General features: G+C 42.9%; 1 protein-coding gene across 4 annotated transcripts in view; it reads right to left on the bottom strand.

The window, feature by feature from the left end:
- The window catches only part of runx1t1 (RUNX1 partner transcriptional co-repressor 1), a 58,020-nt gene that overhangs the window by 11,286 nt on the left and 25,887 nt on the right, over positions 1-20,847 (bottom strand). For all 4 annotated transcript variants that reach the window (XM_034094676.2, XM_034094678.2, XM_034094677.2 and 1 more), the window contains exons 2-5: positions 10,419-10,556; positions 8,530-8,771; positions 5,976-6,065; positions 116-297 (exon numbers count right to left, since the gene is read on the bottom strand). In XM_034094676.2, coding sequence (XP_033950567.1) covers positions 116-297; positions 5,976-6,065; positions 8,530-8,771; positions 10,419-10,556 — 652 coding nt within the window. The remainder of the gene's footprint in view (positions 1-115; positions 298-5,975; positions 6,066-8,529; positions 8,772-10,418; positions 10,557-20,847) is intronic.

Below are 20,847 nucleotides of genomic sequence, written 5' to 3'. Positions count from 1 at the left end.
GGCAGACTCAAAGGGATTCATGCATGAGCTTTAATGTCTGGAACTGGTAAATGTATGAACAGAAAGAAGAGTCCCAAACCGGCAAAATAATGTTCTAACTTTCTGATTCACACACCTGTCTGGCGTCCTTCTCTTGCCGTTCTCGTTGACGTCCAGCAGGAGTTCGGAGGAGTCCACAGGGGAGGTGGTGCTGGTGTCCAGGAGCAGCTGCTCGTGCTGGGCCAGGTACTGAGCGGGGTTCTGCTTGGCCAGCCTGGCACAGTGCAGCAGCTCCCTCTGAAGCAGCGGCAGGTTGGCCTACACAAGGAAACAACACTGTTTAACCAGAGAGAAAAATAACAACTGTGGAGTATTTTTCAAACAACGATTTCCTGTAGAGAAGCAAGAATAGAATCATCAAATCTGTCTTTTGCCTTCAAACACTTTGCTCCTAGTCACTGACTAATTTGCAAAAAACTGAAAATAATATGTCAGATTCTGAGCTGATTCACTCTGTGACGAAGGTAACTTTGTCACTATGGACTGACGGCTTCAGGCCGGGTAATATTGCACTTTATTAGCGTAATTGCACAGTACAGTTGACATTACATATTTGCACATAATTTATACTAATTATTGAGGTAGTATTTTTTTAACTGATTAAACCGTATGTATTGGAATGTCTTCTGGCAGGTGCTGGTCGGGTCCTCGGCTCCGCCTGAAAAGATAGGGGAGTTTGCGAGAGCGCCGAGAGTAGTTATGCTGGTGTAAGGATGACAGCGGTTGAGAGTAATCAGGGTGCAAATAATATGTTGATGTCTGTGGCTGATGATTGTGTGCACCTGGTGTCCTGTGTTGTCTCCTCCCCCCTCACCTGTGTCTTGTTAGTATGTGTGTATTTAGGTGCTGTTTCCTTGTAACTGGGTGTGTGTGAGATCCTTGTGGCTGCAGGATGTGTGCAAGGGGAACAGCAGGATTGAGGCTGTGAACTTTGTGCACATGATTTTAATAAATGCCCACGTCGGGTTATATTTGTGGACGTTCTGCCTCCTTGCTTGGTCTGGGCCGCTCAACGGTCAGCTTCACAATTGGTGTCAGAAGTGGGATCTTGTATTTGGCCAGGATTGCTGCTTTGACTTGCTCATAGTCCTCAGAGTCTCTAATGTCCATTAGCACGTACGCACTGCGTGCTTTACCAGTCAGCAGGGGAACCAATCGGACAGCCCACTCTTCTTGGTCCCAACGACAGACCTGGGCCATGCGTTCGAAGGTGGTGAGGAACTGTTCAATGTCGTCACCTGGCCCCAGTGGCCACAACTTTGGCTCGCGGTGAAGCGGTTGTTCTCTCTGACGTATTGGCGACCTTCGCCGGGATGAAGACGTCTGCTCCAGATCATCACCGAAGTCCCCTCTTCTTCTGGGCCGCTCCTCATCACTGCCTTGCTCTGTTGGCGGCCCCGCTCTCATCTCAGATACCTGGGCTTAAAGCCTTTGCCAGTTCGTCTCCTGCTGCTTCTGAGACTGCATGAGTGCTTTCATCATCTCAGACAGTTCCTCAAACCTGTCCCTTGGTTCACCAGCCGTGGCCCCCTGGTCAACTCCATGCCTAGCCACCCCGTCATCGGGCACCTCCATTTGGTCATTTTTTTCCCCCTCTCTGCATTTCCAACTCCTTACTTGGTAAATCCCACTTCTGACACCATTTGTGAGGCTGACAAGTGAGCGGTCCGACCAAGTAAGGAGACAGAGACAGAACGTCTTGATACAACCCGTTGTGGGTATTTATTCATCTTTTGTACATGGTTGACCGCCTCAATATCCCCCAATGACTGTCTCCCACCTGGAGGGTCTGGGAACCGTGCAAAGAAGAGAGGGCTTACTCTGCCTAGCCACTGGGCATGCGGGTCGTGTGTGGCCAAACTCATTACAATGGTAGCACCTTACTTCTGGCTGAACTTGCCTCTTAGCATAGGTCATTCCACTTGGCGTGGTTTGCTTGCCGCTGCTATTGCTACCATAGGTGTAACCACTACCCTTTTCACCCCCATAAGCATGACTTTTGCCCGACGGGTATCGGTTCTGGCCGTTCGCAAAGCTTTTGCTTTCTTTCCTTGCTGAATGAAATACTTCAGCGAGGCGGGACGCTTCCTCCGCAGACTTAGGATCATGTTCCCGGATCCAAACTTCCATCTCTGGGTTTACCATGCGGAGGAACTGTTCAAGGATGAGTATCTCACAAATGTCTTTGATGCTGGACGTCTCAAACCTAACCCACTTGCAGAAGTGGTCCTTCAGTCGGACGTACAGCTCACGTGGGGTCTCGTCCTGTTGGATGTCGAGGGCACGAAACCTCCGTATATAGGTGTCAGCAGTGATCTCGTGTATTGAATGTAATGTAGTAAACAGATGTATATTGTAAGGGAAACATTATAATAAAGTATAAGAAATGCATTTTAATAATAAAACCATTTCAAGGTTAATCAAAATCAACTCAAGCTCTCAAAAAGAAATCTGCTGTTAAAGTTGTCTTCAGGTACAAAATATAATATGTTGTTGATTAATTATGTCACAAGATTCATGTTCAAAATCGAAGCATCTCTTTGATATGAAACTAAACTGCATATTGCCTTTAAACCACATCCAATATGTTGTATTCCAAAAGCTTTCCCCCAGCCTTTGCAGTCCAAAAACACCAATTTGAGGTAACAAGAGCTCCATTTCTCCACATCATCTGACCCCTGTTTGCTTTACCACTGAACCATCACCACTTCCTGTGACACAGAGTGCATCAACACCCACAGAGTTTCTCTGAGACATGTACGTTTTTTGATTATAGAGAAACAGTAGCTATTTTCAATCTCTTCCACATAACAAGGGGGTCTGCTTTCTTGTCAGGAGTTACAGGGTCGTGCAGGTATGTGCGTGCCGACTTCAAAGACATCTGATGGGGTGTGTTTTGAAGCAAGAAGATGAAAGTGTTGCGTCAGGCAGGTTCAGAATAAGAGTGGGGGCTTTTTTGGAAAGGTACATTCATCACAAGAGCCTTTGGAGAGGCCATCTGTACGCTTCAGGTCTGTTAATCTTTGTTTTGTCATCAATAACATAATCTCTTTCTTTGTTTTATCCTTTCCTTTCTTCGCCCCCAACCCGCATTAGCTCACAAATGTGCTTCCGTTTCATGGACTGTTCCGTGTTGTCTTTGCCAACTGCATACAGAAATACTACTTGCAAAACATAAACATGATTTGTTTAGTGGGATTTATGTTTTATAATCATATGAAATCCCTCTCCAGTAATTGGCTGCTGTGAAAGAAATGCAGAGAGCTGGCCTTCGTTTTACCTGCTCGAGTTAATGGTCCGTTAATAGTTTATGATCGTAATTACCCTCTGAAAAGAAGCATCAAATAGATTGCTTTGACCCCAGTGAACTCATCTTTCATTAATTAGAGGTCATCCCAATTGTAAGAGATGGGGGATGCATTAACAAAAGGACTGATTCAAGAAATGCAGACCGCTAAAGAGACTGGATCATTTTTCCCATGACAAAGTACGGCCATTTGCTTCCGTGCAGTAACGGTAACCAACATCTGCACTTGCATAAAGGGAACATTTCAAGTAGTGTTCAGCAGCCACAGCTAAAATCAGCACAGGATGATTTATTGTGAAAATACTGGAGCTGTCATTTTGTCTAACGGAGCTAAAAAACTATTTAGAATATGCCACGTTCAGGATATGCTGCACTTCATCAACTTTCCTTTTCTCTGTAATTTGCAGTTGGAGTAAAATCTGGGCGACCTTTTTTGCATGTATATATATTGTCCTATTTCAATTATTTCCTATCACCACTTTCTCTGTCTCTCTCTCTTTGGTTAATGTGTTTACTCCTCACAGCACTCCTTTCATTTCGGCATGACACTAGAAAAGCAAATCACTTCTACAGATTTAAAAAAAGCTTGTCTTTAAGTTGAAAACAGAGAAACATTGTTTCTCTGGAAGCCCGTTGTCTCGTGTGGCAGGCCTCCCGCCAACACATCACGTCACTGGCGCTGTGTGGTTTATGATTGCCTCCTTCCAGTAAAGAGTCCCAACCAATTTGCGGTTTAGTATTAAGAGAAGGGGAAAGGAGTTGGGTGGGGGGTTGGGGCGTTGGAGGGGTCGGCTCAGTCTAACATTAGCGTAATGAAAAACTCTGAGCCTTGACGCGCATTGTTGCAGCTGTGCTTCGACGCACCTATAAAAACTCCCCTACACCTCCAACCGCTCGCTGCTGCCATATGGTAGCTGACATTAAAGGCTCCGCAGTGGGAAGACACTAAAATTAGACTGGGGAGAGAGAGAGGCAGAGAAGGAGCGACGGAGGAAAAAAAGAGTTGCATCTTTGATTCCGCAGCCATCCCAGTGATACACTAACCATCTGGCGAGGAGAGGAGAAGGAAAGGAGGGACTGGAGGATGGATAGATGGGGAACAGCACACAGAGAAGAACGAGGATAAAGACAGAAAGATATGGGGGGAGAGCAAATAAGCAGAAAGCAGAAAAGATGAAGAAAACATGAGAATAAGGGAGTGATGTGAGGGGGAGACAGGGAGACCCTGTTTGTGTCTTTAACAGCCAGTCACAGCTATTCTATTGGGACCAAATATCACATTCACGCAGGACCTCAGTGGATAATAGGCTTGTGAATGTCAGCTCACACATGCACACATCTGCAGATGCAGCCGTGCACACGTATACAGGCAGCGTAGAGTGTGATGATTCTGTGCTCAGGGAGAACCGACTGTCTTGTTTTTACAAATAACATTAACCTCACGCCTGTCAGTCAGACACAGACAGATAGAGCAGGGAGGGAGGGATAGAGAAGGGATGGGAAATAGATACAAAGAAGGAGGTAAACAGAGAAAATAAGAAGGTTTGATGAGAACAAAAAGAAAATGGAGAAAACAAAACAGAGCTAGTAATAGAAACAAACGAGCTCTGTGTTAAATGTCATGCTGATCCCTGCTCTCCATCTCTCAGCTCCACACTGATATTGATCTCAGCTTCGTCGAGACCCCATAACACTATCTGAACTGCTGTTGCACAGTACATCCCTCAATATAAAGCCCCAGTCCCATTTGTCATCTTTGACTACCAAAACAAATCATAGCGCCCCCGCCGCCAGTCTCACCTCCAGACTGCTTTAGCTCCTCAAATCCTGCAGAGATTCAGAATGCGCCCCTGTCTGACACAAACAGCCCAAATGCACATAAATGGCCTCTATTTTACCTGTAGATACAAACAGAAAAGCCACCATCCCTCTTCATTCTTATCTTCCAGACTGAATACAGAGATGGGAGCTGTGCTGTTGTGACTGAAAAAAGACGGCCATTGACAAATGGGCTGAAGCAAGGGCAGGCATGGCAGCTTAAAAGACTGCTTCCTTTGTGGGTGAAATACCATGCTAATGGCTGAGAAATAGGGGAAATACTCTTTGAAAAACGTGGCTCAGCTGGATGAAAACAAGTCAAGGACAAAACAAGCCTGAAAGAGGTTGAGGAAACGCGCATGAAAGGGGATGTCGTCTTCTGGCCACAACCACACTCATTGTGCTCTGTTCCAGGGCACATTTCTTAAAATAACAACAACAAAAAACAACTTCTAATATTTCACAGATGATGAATTAAGCTGCTATAGCATAGGGTTAAACTGAGGTAACCTATCAGAGTAAGGTCAAACTAAGTATTAAAATGACTTATGAATCTTTTAATTAAAGAGTGGCGGAAAGTAAAAAGGGATTTGAGAGCAGAATTAGAGACACAGGGAGAAGGAAGAAAGAGAGATATTGGGAATAGGTACAAGAGACAGATAACAAGATATATAAGGGAGAAAATAGGGCTAAATATCATGAACACAAGTATGCACATCTGGATCTGTGCTGGTTAAATGGTTTCCAGATGTGGTGGATCAGGGAGGCAGGCAGGCAAACTTCTTTCGTAATTGCATATTTCAGTATCTACCTTCAGAAAGGGTATGACGAACGGTCGCAGAGGGAAGTTGGTGGCTTCTTGGAGCTTGGAGTGAAATTCTTCGATGGTTAGGGTGGAATTCTGGAGGAGAGAGAGGGAGAGACAAAACACATGAATCCATGTGGAAGGCATTAAGTGATAATATTACTTATTGGAAGCTAAGCTATATCCTGGCCTGGATGTTTCGGGCTCTCTAATAGGAAGCATATGGGCAGGCCGCAGTGAAAAGAGCCCACAGAAAACAAAGCAGACATTTTCTTCAATTAACAAAACAAATGCAATCAAAAAAGGAAGAAATATGCTTAACTTTGATTATATATGCAGGAATATGTTTCCCCCCCCCCCCCCCCCCGAATTATGTGAGTTGGCTTGTTTAAAATCGTTTACATATTTATCTAATTATTTATCTTAATTGTTTGTTGACTTCTTACTTTAGCTCAGGCCTGCTTGTCTGCTATTCTGAATACAAGAAAATATGATGTGTTCATTTTTTGGAGTGCATTCTAAATATGTCCTATTAATGAATACAGTTATTGCAGCTTTGCACAGTATATTAGAAAACTGTAGCCTTTTCGATTGAAATACAGCCTCCTATCGTCAGAGGCGAGGTGATAGATGTTCCTTCTTCATTGCTCTTCTGTTATCTCCTTCACTCGGACATTCATTTGGATGTTTAAACACATGCTTTAATATGTTACCAAGAGCGTATATGAGCCTGACACATGGGCTGCAGAGCAAATAAGAACAAACATTTAAAATCATAGAAAGTGCAGAACAGGAGGAAGTAGTATATTTAGTGTGAGGGTATTTCTGCAGTTGAAAACAGGAGGAGTGTGTGTGGTGCATGTGGGGGGTCCAAAGTGGGTTATACATTTCAGTTTGTCAAACCCAAACAAAGTCCCCCCCCCCCCTTCTTCGGTTAGATGTAACTCACATTAACGGCTGACACGCCAGCGTCGGTACTATTTTTAATCCTCAACATTTCACAACTATTTCTAGAGAATAGAGGAAGAGTAAAAGGAGAGAAGAAAGAGGAGAGTGCACATGGGAGAGAGTGCGCTCCTTTACAAGCAAAAATACAAACAAGGCAAAAAAGAATCAAGCGAGACGGAGAACATAAAAAAAGCAGCAGATATATATTTTCCTCCCCACTCTGTCGGTGTTATTTCCCAGACCTGAATTTTGTTACATTCAGCCTTACATCTGTTCGCCCAGATTGCGTAGGGGCTGTTCTTGACAGCTAGAGAAACCTCCCGAGTCTCCCTCTCTACCTCTCCCCAGCACACAAGCAGCTAATTAACGGTGTCACTCTTTTCAATAAGGCAAGGGGAGGGACAGAGAGAGAGGAAGAAGAGGAGAGAGGGATATGAGAGGGGGGAGGCAAAACGACACAGGAGAGGCAAGTGCGTGTGCAGACGGTGAGAATAATAAACATAGAGAAGCCAAAAAGAAGGCTATGCTCTGTGAGGCTAATTAAAATAATTCCACCCTCCGTTTCCTCCGCCTATTCCTCCTCTCTGCACAACATTCAATCCCTATTTCTGTATTCCCCTGCTCGTAAAGTCAAATCTTCTCAGATCACATAGATGTGTAGTTAATCTTCAGATTTGCACATGTATTTTATATTATCTTCGTATAAACCATGTCAGCTAAGCCCCAGAAAAACATCTGTCAGATCAAATCTCTGTTGGATGAATGTCGTTTGATGTTTGCAGGTTTTATTTTGGATTTTCTGTATTTCAATGATTGTTTTTCTTTGCATTCATGTTGTTTATATACTTTATTCAACTCTAAATTATGTTTTGAATCTCCACACACACATCTCCTGGATATTCATTTGCGTTAGAAGTGTGATTATCAGTAATGCTTTAATTTGTGCAAACCTTAAAGCTACAATCAGTTTTTTAATTAGCTTAATAAATAACGTTTTAATATTGCAACATGTTAGGTTGTCAGACACCTGCACAATAGTGATAACATTAATTTGCTGTTAAAATAAAGTCTAATCTCTATTTCCCGTGGATCTGGTATTCCCTGTTGTTGAATTTAAATAAGTCTAATCAGACTGTAGTCTTTTAGGTTGATGTTATTCTTCGTCCCAGCAGACAGCCAAATGCCATACATTGGTCAGGCCTAGTTTTTCACTGAATAATGGGCTGTACAATACTTATAGACGTTGATGCTGGAGGCAGGGGTTCACAAATCTCTGTTTATTTTACACTTATGCCTGAAGGACCAGATGGGTTAGATTTCTGACATAAGAACATAACAAAGTCTTAAAGAAATACCCCTGAGGCTTTCGTAATCAGCGATAAGTATTTCAAAGTATTTCAAGTAATCATCTCAATGACTGACAACTAACCTGACACTGTTTCATCTGTTTAGTTCAGTAAACTCCTGCCATCTGGTGCAGCTGAACAAATCTTAAAAATGATTCTCAAATGGCCCACTAATGGATTGACGGATTCCTGCTAACGTAAGGACCGGTGTCACCTTTCCCTGTGAGCCCTTTGAACTAACGCTCACATGCACAGAAGCCACTCACCACTAGTCCCAGCACTAATGTGCGGACCCGCTCGCCGATTTCAGGTGAGATGTCGTTGCCAAACTGCTGTAGAGTTGTGAGGAAGCGCTTGAGCTTGCTGAGCTGCCGGGCGCCGCAGGCCGGGGGCAGCTGCTGATTGGCCAGCGAGGAAGAGGAGGAGGAGCTGGGACCATTGCTGTAGCCGTTGGGAGGAGACGGAGCGCCGTTTAGCGCCGTCGGAGAGTGGCTGCTGCCGTTGGTTACTGCGTGAGACAAGGACATCAAGTGTTCAGAGAAAGGACACCAAATTGTTTCACAAACAAAAAAAACGTTTGATTTTTTTTGTATTTACATTGTGCAAACTGCTTTCTCTCTGGCTCTATCCAAATGACCCAAAACAACCTAAAATCCCTGCCTGTGTTTACCGAACACCAACAGAGGAAACAACATGCGTCGGCTTCACTGAGACCAAACCAGTGATTTGGAATGATTTACATTCCCCTGAAAAAAAATCACAATCCTCGACATTTGTTTCCAATCATCGTGGCTTGTTTGATCCTTTGTGGCGTCCTCTGAAAAACCCCAAAAGCCTGCATTTGGAGACATGCTGCCTCTCTGCACCTCCTTTCCCCTTTCCCTCCCTCCCTGCAGTCTAAACAAGCAGAGACAGTGTGACCCCCGTCGTGCCAGAGCACGGCGTGTGTGTGTGTGTGTGTGTTGGGGGAGTTGGTGTACAAAGAGATACAAGGCGGCATAAAGCTTTCTCTCTAATGAGATTAGGGTTTGACTAGCGATCCACTCACTCCCCCTCTGGCTGCTGTCCAAAGCCGCCACTGTAAAGAGAGACGAGATACTCAAACTGCATCTGGTAACAATTACATCGGTGGAAATCAAAGCATACTGCTTTGTTAAAACCTTCGGCAAGCGTAATGAGAGAGTCGGCCTTTCCTCCCTCATCGCACGGAAGCCCCAATGTTAATTGTGGAGTGTGAGCAACAGAGAGAGAAACAGACTGATACAAAGAGAGAGGGAGAAAGTAAATACCAAAGAAAGAACTAAATAATGCCTCTGCTCCAAAAAAGAAAAACAGAAATACTAACGCAGGCTTGAGTGCTCTGAGCATTTTGAACCACAAGGCCTTTGATTCTTTGATTCTAGTGCTCTTCATGCAAGTGGTTAAGTGTGCACTTCTAAGTGAATACTAGGGTGTAATTTGCCCGTCACAGGCTATGTGCGCGTCGTGGCAAAGCTCCAACAGTTTGTAAGCGTGGGTGTTAAGGAACTTGTTGGGGGAGTTGTTAGGAATGACTGCAATTTGAAAAAAGGATCAATTCATAGATGTTAAAAAGGTCTTTTGATGCTGATGGAATTCGATTATTGGGTTTAACGCAACCATAAAGTGAATATTCTCAATTGTGAGTGCATGTAAGTCTGCTCTGTTTCAATGTAACGTGTTTGTTACGTACAAAGGTGGACTTATACTTCTGCAGTGACAGCTGCTTCTGCATTCTGCTCAGCACTACATTTCACATGTTGACACATCACCAATCCAACTTTGTTTCTTACAGATATTGACTGTGATACCACAACACAGATCAAATCAAATCAAATCAAGTTTATTTATAAAGCACATTTTAAAACAACTTTCGGTAGCGCCAAAGTGCTGTACATGAATAAAAAATATACGGAACATATTGCAATTTGTAGCATTTAAGTTAAAAACAACAAATATAAAGGCAGACATAAAGGCAGACACACACAGTGTACTGTATCTACTGAAACCAATACTGATCTAATTTTCCCAAATAAAAATGTACACAACAGGAATGCTATGGCACTGAGAACTCTGCTGAGATTAACGACATAACTTGATTTACCCCTGACACATAAATACAACCCATTTGACTCACATGTGGTGGGGGTGTAGGAGCTGTTACGAGGCGCTCCCTGCGTGCTGGGTGGGGGGGGCATGGTAGGGGGGGTCAACCTGGACTGTGTCTTGACGTCCGCAGGTGAGTCGGGCATGGTGGAGCGCTTCCCAGTGCGATCTGAAGAGAGGCAGAAGTGTAAGATTATAGTGACATACTAAAAATAACTGAAACCAAACAACCGTTTCCACATCTGTGCGCAAACAAGGCAGCTATTACACCGTGTGCACATACACAGCAGCAGGATTTGACTTGATAGCAAAGCGCCTGTGAGGTTCAATGGACTAGCTCTGTAAATAGATGGCTCACCACATCATATGGCCGGCCACAGTGACACTGATGCATATGCTCAGACTGTCGCAGGAGGGATGAGAGTGGGAGAAGGAGAGACTCACAGACACACAGACAGACTGACAGACAGACACCCGAGAGAGGAGCGTAAATCTGCAGCGATTCGCCTCTCATTCCACCACCATCTGTGCCATCCTGCATGCCCGCTGTACAGCACGGCAACACAGCGACCCCCCCTCCCCTGCTAACGACTGCAGAGCTCATTACACACACAGAGACGCACACACACCTCACACCAGCAAATACATGTACAATGCCTTATCTTGTTTCCCTGGAACACAACAATTCAATGGCCTAACTTAAAGATGGCAGAAACACAAAACAAGTTCTTATCCTGTCTTTAATTTCCTGTGACAAAAATGAACCATCAACTACAAATGTAAGCCCAACAGATACCGAATAACAAGCAGAATCATACTCATTCTAGTTATAAGTCATTTCAAAGACATCACTTTATTTTTACTACATTTTAGTTTGATGACAAGTCTGTTTTCACCTTATTCAGTTGCTATGTGCTCTCCAGATAACTGACCGTATCAAATGTATGAGAGCAGCAACAGGACATTATCAGTGTCTTGCAGTGGCAGCAAGGGCCGGGCCCATATTGTGCAGGATAAGATACACAAGTTCCCTCAGCGGTAACACAGAGTCAACAGACTGTTATCAACCGTTTCTGTGCCAGATTGTGAATAGGAGATAGTAAAGAAATATATATGAGGAAAAGAGGGAGGAAGGAGGGTGGAGGAAGAGCAGAGGGAAGGGAGGAGCCGCAAGAGAAACAAGAGTTTATCTGTGACATTGGGAACATAAAGCTGTAACAATAAGGTGGATGCTACGCTTTGAATCAAAGACACACACTTGGTCAAGACCCTGGAGGGTGCTTGTGTGTGTTTTTGGAAGAGGAATATACACTATAATTTACATGTAACTATGTTTGAATATTAACCACAGTGTTTGTAATGTATGTACACTAAAGGACATACAGATGTTAGTTTTCCTCTGTGCCGACTGTTTGGATCCATAGTGTTGAGTCTATGTGAAATGAAAAATAATGATTTAAAGGACAATCATTGATCAAGTAAGGGGTGGGAATTAATAAGCATTTTCTTCCTCCTACTCCCTTTCGGACATTTATTATTATTATTAATATGAAGACATTTTTTTTTTTTTGAATATACAAATTATTACCATGAATGTGGATAAATACTATATTATAACAATACGATATTCTGTTTTTCACATTTGTTGTTTGTTATATTTTTAATCTGTTCGAAATAAAGACTGAAAGAAAGAAAGAAAGAAAGAGAAACTGTGATGAGAGAGACAGTATAGTATAAGCCTGTTAGCTGTGGGCTCAGGCTTCAGCAGCTCTCTGCTGCCGAGGTGCACTGTGACTAAGTATTTCGGTCACGCTAGCTCGGCGTTAGCAGACAAGCAAGTGAGAGATGGAGATGTCACTCAAATCCAAAGAGAGAGGAATCCTTAGCTTCATGTCAAATACGCAGAGTGAATGAAACAATCACAGGACATTCAAAAAGGTATACAAACTTACTGATAGCTCAGGACGAGAAAATAATAGCCTTCTTAAGCTTTAAAAGTGTATAGAGAAAAACTGTGTCACACAAGAAAAGAAAAACAATGTATTTTCTGCAAAAGCCTAAAAAACTCACGAGCTCAGAGAGGTTTCACTGTTCCATATGTCCAACGGCAATGATTGAACTAGATTCAAGATTCAACTCAAGATCCAAAGACTATTGTAATGGCATTCAAACAATAAAGTTACTGCCTAATGTTGCCAATCTTAGAAGTGGTATAGCTGGTATACTGACTATATAATGATAGGCCCTTGATGTAAAATGGTCTCCTAAAGGCAAACAGATCCCAACCCATGTAGTCAGACTATGCCAGAGGACAGGAAAGGAAGAGTAAAGAATCACATCCGGAGACAGGGGGCACGCTTCTCCTTACTCGCTACAGATGACTGGCGCTCTGTACCCATACAGCCTAGGAGGGGTCTACTGATAAAGTCACTGGGAAGGTCGGATTTATGTGGCTCCCAGCACACTGGCATTTGTTACCGTTACTGGGAAAGATCCAGTGTCGCTGAATCCCTCCAATCTTACAGTTTTTACTTTTCTTTTTTTTAGTACAAATGTAATATTGTTTAAGTTAAAAAACCTGTTTTCTCATATTATAAAACAGGTTTTAGATCAGCAATAAGTATTGGAATGGAGTGCAAAGGTGAAAAAGGGATAATATACACGGTGGAAATGGCTGGAGAACAAGCTAACTGATTAGGAAAGCAGAGAAAATAGGACTTCAGGTGAAAGGAAAGTCAATGCTAAGAGAAGACAGTCCAAACCTCTCACTGTGTGTTCACTATGCTGCATTTCTTCTAACCCTCTCTCTCTCACACACACCCCCTTCCTCTCCATCCTCCCAACCTGGCCAGACTGAGAAAGGTTTACAACTCTGATTTCTCCACAGTAAAACAAGACTGGACCTGAGTATTTATTTTATAAACTCAGGGTATAGCAGAATAGCTAGTGGAAACATATAGTCTTACCTCTGGCTGCCAACTATCGTATCCTGTGTGCCTGCCTAAAATATGATCTATGAAAATACAAGGTCATTAAAAAAGACAGCCGGGTGACCGGACCAAAGGTAATTCATCATTTTCCAGTCAAACACAGAGACTTTACATATATAATGAGCCCGTGTGAAAAAGAAAGAAGTTACCACATGGTTGTACTTATCCTGTTTCACTGGGTCTTTGAGCTCATGCTTTCCATAGCTCTGTTTATTGACTTTTCTAATTGTGTGGTCCTTTTGGCCAGTTCATCTTTTGTCAAATTACAATCCAAATCATCTTCTAATCACTTTGAGCTTTGCGACTATAGATAGTGGGGTGGATAACGTGAATGACTCATACTGACCTCCAGCAGTTGGCAGAGTGCAAAGCATACAATATCATTATTAATAATAATAACTCTTTTAATTATTTAATTAAAAGCAATCTTGGGTGTTTTAAGACCGGCCTGAAGCATTATGATGGGGTAAAAAAAACCTTTTCCTAAACTTCAACATGATACCAAAATGAAAACTGGAAAGTCTGTCCACAATGTACATAAAGAGGTAAAAGCACAAAAGTCTGGATTCATGATCCGCCTGAACTCCTGCATGGGAGTACAGGCCTGCAGCAGTGTGAAGAGATGAGTTTGGTTACAGACTTGTAATTGGGGGATTAACACCTGGGTCAGTGTTATGATTGGACGGCTGTCGGGTTAAGATGAGAGAAACATAAACCCTGAACGCATTTCAAACGTTCTCAGTCCCTCAGGGGGAGAAGATAGAAGATAAAGAGAGAAAACGTGTGAAATCTGTGTACAGAGCACATACATGCATTCATCCAGGCGATAACATGCTCTCTCTCTCTTTCACTCACCCACCCACACACACACACACTTTTGTGATTTATAAACAGCATCTTCTCTGTTTCTGATTTGATTGAGAGCACTGCAAAGCATATAAGCAGAATAAAATCAATGGCTTCATACTAACCAACAAGGGCTGCAGCCATCCATTCGCTCGGCACTTACCATGCCACTCGAATCAATAGCAATACTCCCACTACAAGGTAATTTACCCAGTCTTTGGGAAAAATAAAAATACGTCTTACAACTGAAGCACATTACTGAAAACAGCTAACGTTATATGACTACGTGATTTACATTTTCATGAGCAAGTATGGCATGTTCATTTTGAAATACTAAAGACATGTACAGACAGCAGGCAGACAAGACCTCATTTTATTACAGCAATAGAGTGAGGCTGAACAATAGCAAGTGCTCGCTACCTCATGCATAATTCAATTCAAAAAGCACCACCTGAACACGCAACCTTAAACAACCTTGAAAACAAAGTTGGGCGTCTCCTCCAGCCTAATACATCTGTTAAAAGTTAATGGCCGAACTTAATGCACATCTATGGTTCATTTATTAATGTAGCCCTGTTACTGCCCAGTCGCTTTCATATTGTCGGCAAATCAGCAGCTCTGTGGCCGGCCGATAGATCGTGTTCCAGGTCTGGACAGGTATTGATGTGCGGAGCTTTAATGGAAAGGGGAGATGAGTGCTTTGACTTTGCCTAACTCACTTTACGACTTCTCAGAAGTGCTGTTGTCCAGGAATTAATGGATTGAAGTGCATGAGGACGGTTGTTGAAGAGGCAGCAATTAGCTATAAAAGAACAGAAGAGGCTCTCAACTGTGTGTTGATACGCTCGTGCACTCTATGCAGGCAGAGGTGCTAAACCCATCAACGATCATGCTTGTGGATGACAGTGATTAATGTATCACAACAACCACTTGCTGTGTAGCTTTATCCAGAGCATCATAAAGAGGCTCTTAGCGCAAATATGTGCAGCATCGGTGGCGTGAAGGAGACTCAAACCCATGAGACTACCAGGGCTGTAGTGATGCTTTAATTAATGTATTTGGTATATTGTTCGTCGTCTATCATATTGTATGTGTCAGAAGTAATTACACTCATATGTGACTGCATTGTGAGATCCCAGGAGGGGTGAGGTTGTGATTGCTCGAGCTACATAAAGTCATTAAAGTTGGGAACCATTCATCATACTAGGCTTTTCACTACTCTTTCATTTGAGAACAATTAAGAAGACTTTTAAAACACTTACAGTTCTCATTACTCTTAAACCCAATTTCAAAAGAATCCTAGTTGAAATTAAAGCACAAAGTAAAACATTTAATGCTAATGTTTGTTACTCCTTTTATCTTTTAACAATCCCTCTGATGTACAGACCGATCCCTGAAGCGAGGCAAAACTCTGGACCCCCACCTGCCACTCACGAGGATGTCTTCGCACTTACATCACCCGTTTGCATCGTCCATGATTACGTGAGCCCCAATGTTTGCAAAATCTCGCTTTCTTTCTTCGCTTCTCTCGCTGCTATACCCTCTTTCAGCCAAGCTCAAAGAAAGGAGATTTTATCCCCCCGCTGACTTGCAATGCAACTTTTCTAAGGTTACATGCGAGTTACATCACTTGCCTAAAACAAGGCTGTTGCAATCAACGATATCTAGAAGGAACGCGGTCCCAGAGAAATAGCTCAACATGTTACAGAGAGGACTTCGCTAACCTACAACTCAAGGCAAAAATACAATGTTATATCAAAACCTTATACATTTCATCATCACACACAAAGCTGAGAGGTCCTTACGTATTCAAATCACCTCGGAAAGTGAGCAAAACATCACCTAACCTCGATATTTTAGATTATTCATAGAGGCTACGAAGACTTCAAAGTCTATCATCAGGAGACAGTCAAACAATCTCCATTACAAACTTCTCAAGCTAGAATTTCCACTGTGTGTGTGTGTGTGTGTGTGTGTGTGTGTGTGTGTGTGTGTGTGTGTGTGTGTGTGTGTGTGTGTTTGCTAGGTGTATGTGTGAGCTGTGATCGTACAGTTGGAGACCCAGAGAATGATGTGATAACAGTGGCAGTAATATGCCACTTGAGAGTACTTCACACAGGCAAATCCCATTCTTCAAAACGACAATGGATCTCAATCACGCTGGGTGAATGTTCCGAGAGTTGGCGGCAGTGACATAAACAATTTACGTAGCTATGGCGCCTGTGCGAGCACAAGATTGTACAGTATTAGTCAGACATAAGATATCATCGTTATGAACTTAAATGAAAAAATGCATCTGGATTGAACTACTTATGCCCTGCACACACACAGGCAGACATAATCTAGACAGGCGTAATATCTTCAGCGCACACAAAGATACGTAGGTGTTAAAGTGAAAACGGTGATGCATCGAAGCCACAGGAAGCCTCTGAATTGAGCACTAATGTCCACATCGTGCCAATGTCTGTGCAAAATGGTGCCTCCGGTATGTAGCACACTTACATGGAACACAATAATGTGTGAAGAGAGGGAGCGGTACAGATAGGTAATGGAATAGATGAAGCGATATAGAGATGGTGCGATAGGGGCTTGCGGTGATTGCTCGTACAGATGTGGAGAGAGGGAGTAGGGGACGGACACGAGAGAGAGATAAAGGAGGAGAGAATGAGAGACGGATGTGTTGGGGGAACACAGTTGAGGGACAGGTGGGGACGATTGAGATTCAGATGGAGTACGCAGAGAAACAAGAAAAATCTATTGGTATGCAAGTGTAGCAACCTCTCTTCTCTTTCTATCATCCCTCTCTTCTCGACCATGCACACAGACACACAGAGGGAGCGTCGTCGGCAGCCAGATGGAGCAGTATGCAGAGCATGTCCCATCAAACTCCACCCGCTTGTCAAGATGATGTATGGATGCAACGCCCTACCACAAGCCCACAAACACACAAATACAAACTCAGACACACAGCTGCAAGGACCCATGCACACATTGCAGGCAAAACAACACAAGTGTCTCTCATACACACACTCATTGGGTTTCCACTTAGTTATTTACCTCCCCAGAAGATGCAGGGAAAGCAGTACCAGTGGGTCCCTTTGGACTTTTCTCTCTTCTCTTACAATCTCTTTCTCAAAATGTCCCATTTTCAATCCCAACTTCACCCCCCCCCCCCCACTGAATGCTCTGTGGTGAACACGTTTCTCCTGAAGGTTCCTGTTGACCGCTGCTTCATCTCATCTCCCAGACTCTGGCACAGTGTGATGTAGGTTCCCCCTTATAGCAGCTGATATTTATGACATCAACACGTTAGCTGTTACTTATACCTTCAATGCTGATATCATTCCTTTACATTTCACTCTAAGGCAGGGGTGTCAAACTCAATTTCATCGTGGGCCACATTCGCATAAAGGTTGCATTCAAAGGGCCGGTTGTACCTATATAAATATACAATATATATATATAAAATAATGTATTATATTACATTATTGCCTCTGAATTGGATTATTATCGGATAGGATAATAATGTAGTAATTAACTATGTCTGAAAGCAGAAGTCCAGGCCAAATAATTGCAAGTCTCTTCAGTGCACATGTCACAAAACGAGATGCATTGTGGGACATGAAGTTTATGGGCAACTTGCTTCTGTAAAGTGGCATGTAACTGTATAATAAACGTATTATATTCTTTGCAAGCTCTTGCAGGGCCACATAAAATGAAGTCGCGGGCCGGATTTGGCCCCCGGGCCTTGAGTTTGAGACCCCTGCTCTAAGGGATCAACACTTTCAACACTCATGATCTCAGGTCCTCTATTTTCTTTTAAATTCAATAGCCATTATAGCAAAGTAATTTGTCACACAGCATACTTCAAGAAATTAAATGACACATTTCAGAAAACTTTATCCATTTAGAGTTGACCATACCAGCAGCTGGTGAGGCAGGTTAACGGGAACTACTTATCTCAATTTTTCTTCTCTAACCATCAGTCATATAAAGTAGTTATGTACAGCTACATCTGGGACTTATGTGAAGAATTGCTCACTGTAATATGGATGTTATAGAATTTCTATCAAAAAAAGTTAAGAGTGCCATTATTGTTATATATAAGAATAAACTGTATACGTATAGAACACCACAAGCATGTCTTTGGAGAACTGCAACTTCGAACATTGGTTTTTACTTTACGATTAAGCTTAGCGTATTTGTAATCATTTCTGTACGCGCGACCCTATCTTTCCCGCCTATCATAAATATGGGACTTTATTTACAGTAGTGTGAAAGAGTGATGTGATACAAAGCATCGAAGAACTCATTGCTGCTCCTGATCAGTGTTGACAGTCCTTAGCATCTCTCACCATATCTGTATTTTCCTCTCAGTGTAACATCGTGTGTTTACACTTTGCCAAGCCAGCAGAGACATAAGGAGATTTCTCAATCGCACACAAAGGTCTGAACACCATCTGTTCCATCTCACAAACATTAACACGCAAACGCAAGCACATATGCACGATCAACTAAACACACACATCCTGCAAAACACCTCCAACTACACACATGCTGGACAATAAAACATATGCGGTGTATAACATAAGAAGTCCTTCACTCTTTAACAATTTTGATTTATTGTAATGTCTGTTTTACCCATCTGTTGAAATAAAGTCTCTCTCGCAGAAAGAGAGAGGGGAAGCAAGTGTTAAAGAACAATAAAAATGATTCACAGTGCCCGTTACGCGTCCTCTCAAATCGAACCGATTCCTGCCACATCTTGTTGCCAGGCAAAATTGCACTGCAGGGTCTTGTAAAATAAAGACAGGCAGTAGGAATGGGTTCTGGGGAAAATACAGAGAAGGCCAGGAGGGAGAGATGTGGGTCAGGGAGAGGTAAAGGTACCAACACATGAGAATATGTACAGGGAGAAAGAGAGCACCATTATAGAAATCACTGAACTATAAATGTATGCCATCAGACATTTGTCCACAGCCAAGCCATGGGGCTTAACACAATCCTATGAAAAGCATTGTTTATTTATATAAAGTTGGCCTGTCATTGGCATTAACAACATGATATCAAAATAATGACATAAATGCTGCTTTTAGGGGAAAAACACTGGGATATAAATCAGATGTAAACTTTGGGGAACTCTGTTTTTGCCATTCGATGGAAGCCAGCCTATTGAAAATGGCTCGCTGTGTACAATTTGGTTTTGGTTCTGATGCCATAGTGACACACAGCCAAGTGACCCATATGGCTTTGGGTGTTTTCCCAGGCACTACCGTACGCCAGCAAATAAGTACTTACACAAAGAACTCATCACGCATCCTAATGCTGACAACACTTTATGGCTACGTTTCTTAAGCTTTATACTTTCTTTCCTTTGTGATATAGTAAATATGTCTGTTTTGTGTTTGAGGTATTGCAACATATAGAAGATAACACTGTTTAACAACCTGCCTATGGGAATGTCGGTGTATTCTTGAATGCATTCTTTAAACATAAAGCTTTGCCGCTGTCAGTGATGAGACACAACGTACAAAAGCACCAGCCTTCTATGAACTGCTTCACAATTTAAAATCATTGATGCATTTACTCTAAACAAAAACACATTGATACGCACTGATACACAAAGCCCAAGTGGCAATTTGTATCCTTTCCCCTCCTGACGCTACAGGGAACTGTCTCTCTGCAGCCAATTTGAATCTGTGCGTGTGCGTCGATGCTAGAAGGAATCATATCCCTGTCATTGCGAGCGAAATCAATTTTCAACAGACAGTCAAGACTTTTGTGTTTTCCATGACAGTTATCTTTTACAATGTAAAGAGGCACAGAGGGAGAGGAAGGAGGATACAGCCATGGATGGATGATGTGATGTACAATAAGGGTGCAGTTACCGCGTGTGATCGGCAGTAAAACAGACAGGGATGGAAGGGTAAAACAGATGTGGAAAACAAAGACCTAGAAAGAAACAAGAGATAGGAAAAGGGAGGTGAGGATGGTGAAGACAGGGACAGAAAACAAGAGATACAATTAAGCACCTATGAGAGACAGATGGGGAAATCAAACGCGAGATGCAGGGGACGAGCACAGAGAAGACAGGGCAGAGGCTAACAGTGAGGGAGGGAGGGTTCCTGGTGAGAGGAGAGCATTGCGGGGGAGGGAACCAGCCTGTCTGCCTGGTGTTTTCAAAATATCACATGACGACTGCCATGTGTTTGGAATTACTGCCGGTTAACTATCTTCCCCCAAAACCGCTTCGAAAAAAAGATGTTCTGCAATTTATGAAATGTGTTTCAGAGCTCTGCAAAGTAGAACCAGATTTAAAAAACAGAGCAACAAAAACCTTTACCTCTCACCGCCCCTGCTCTGAAAACCGCTACTCTCCTTTGGTTTTGCACTCCCTCCTCTTCTCCCCCAACTCGCCCTCCTTTTCCCCTCCAGGAGAAGATGTTTAAAGGAAGGGGCTTGAGTCACATCTGGTGAGCAGGCAGCCAGAGAGTGCTGGTTGGTGTGACCTCGCATCAGGGCATTTCCAGAATTACATAGTGCGTGTGTGTGTGTGTGTGTGTGTGTGTGTGTGTGTGTGTGTGTGTGTACCTGTGTGTGTGTGTGTGTGAGACAGTGACCATG

Source organism: Pseudochaenichthys georgianus, chromosome 11, assembly GCF_902827115.2.
Source record: "Pseudochaenichthys georgianus chromosome 11, fPseGeo1.2, whole genome shotgun sequence".
Lineage (NCBI taxonomy): Eukaryota > Metazoa > Chordata > Actinopteri > Perciformes > Channichthyidae > Pseudochaenichthys > Pseudochaenichthys georgianus.
Note: the sequence above shows the minus strand (reverse complement) of the source record. Positions and strands in the feature narration are given on the sequence as shown.